Here is a 517-nt window from a genome sequence, read left to right on the forward strand (position 1 = left end):
GCTCCCTTGCACGGTTTGCATCTCATACTGGCTTTGCCCGAAGCCGGTTCGGCAGTACCCCTAAGGCTCTCGGATGAATGGCAAGGCGCGCTTTGTTGCGCGTTGATAGGGAGTAAACCCACGCCCTCCGGCTGCCGTAGTCCTTTGGTCTCAATTGCCTCGGTGGCAGCGGAGAGTGACGAGGAGTCTCCCTGGCCTATGGCAAACCTCGAGCGCACTCTATTCGACGAATGGATAAATTCGACTCAGGCGCAGGATATTCCATGTGAGGTTGCCCAGGTGTTGCACGAGTATCGGGCGGTTTTTCCCTATACCTTACCTAAAGGCTTACCTCCGAAGCGCCCTCATGATCATCATATTCTCCTGGCGCCTGAAAAACTCCCAGCGAGATCTGCAATCTACCGTATGACCCCAGATCAGCTCACATTCCACAAACAGGAGATAGCCAAATTATCGGACAATGGTTGGATCGGACCGACCTATTCGCCTATTTGCTCTCCTACGATCATGGTGGACA

General features: G+C 53.8%; 1 protein-coding gene across 1 annotated transcript in view; it reads left to right on the forward strand.

Annotated features, from left to right (window-relative positions):
- ENH_00037350 (hypothetical protein) overlaps window positions 1-323 on the forward strand; it is a gene marked incomplete at both ends in the record, with an annotated part of 1,248 nt that extends 925 nt beyond the window's left edge. Inside the window, one exon of the mRNA XM_013585146.1 lies at window positions 280-323. Within this exon, the coding sequence (XP_013440600.1) occupies window positions 280-323 (44 nt within the window). The remainder of the gene's footprint in view (window positions 1-279) is intronic.
- Window positions 324-517: the final 194 nt, after the last annotated feature.

This window comes from Eimeria necatrix, genomic scaffold (genome assembly GCF_000499385.1).
Source record: "Eimeria necatrix Houghton genomic scaffold, Enh_scaff2747, whole genome shotgun sequence".
Taxonomy (NCBI): Eukaryota; Apicomplexa; class Conoidasida; order Eucoccidiorida; family Eimeriidae; genus Eimeria; species Eimeria necatrix.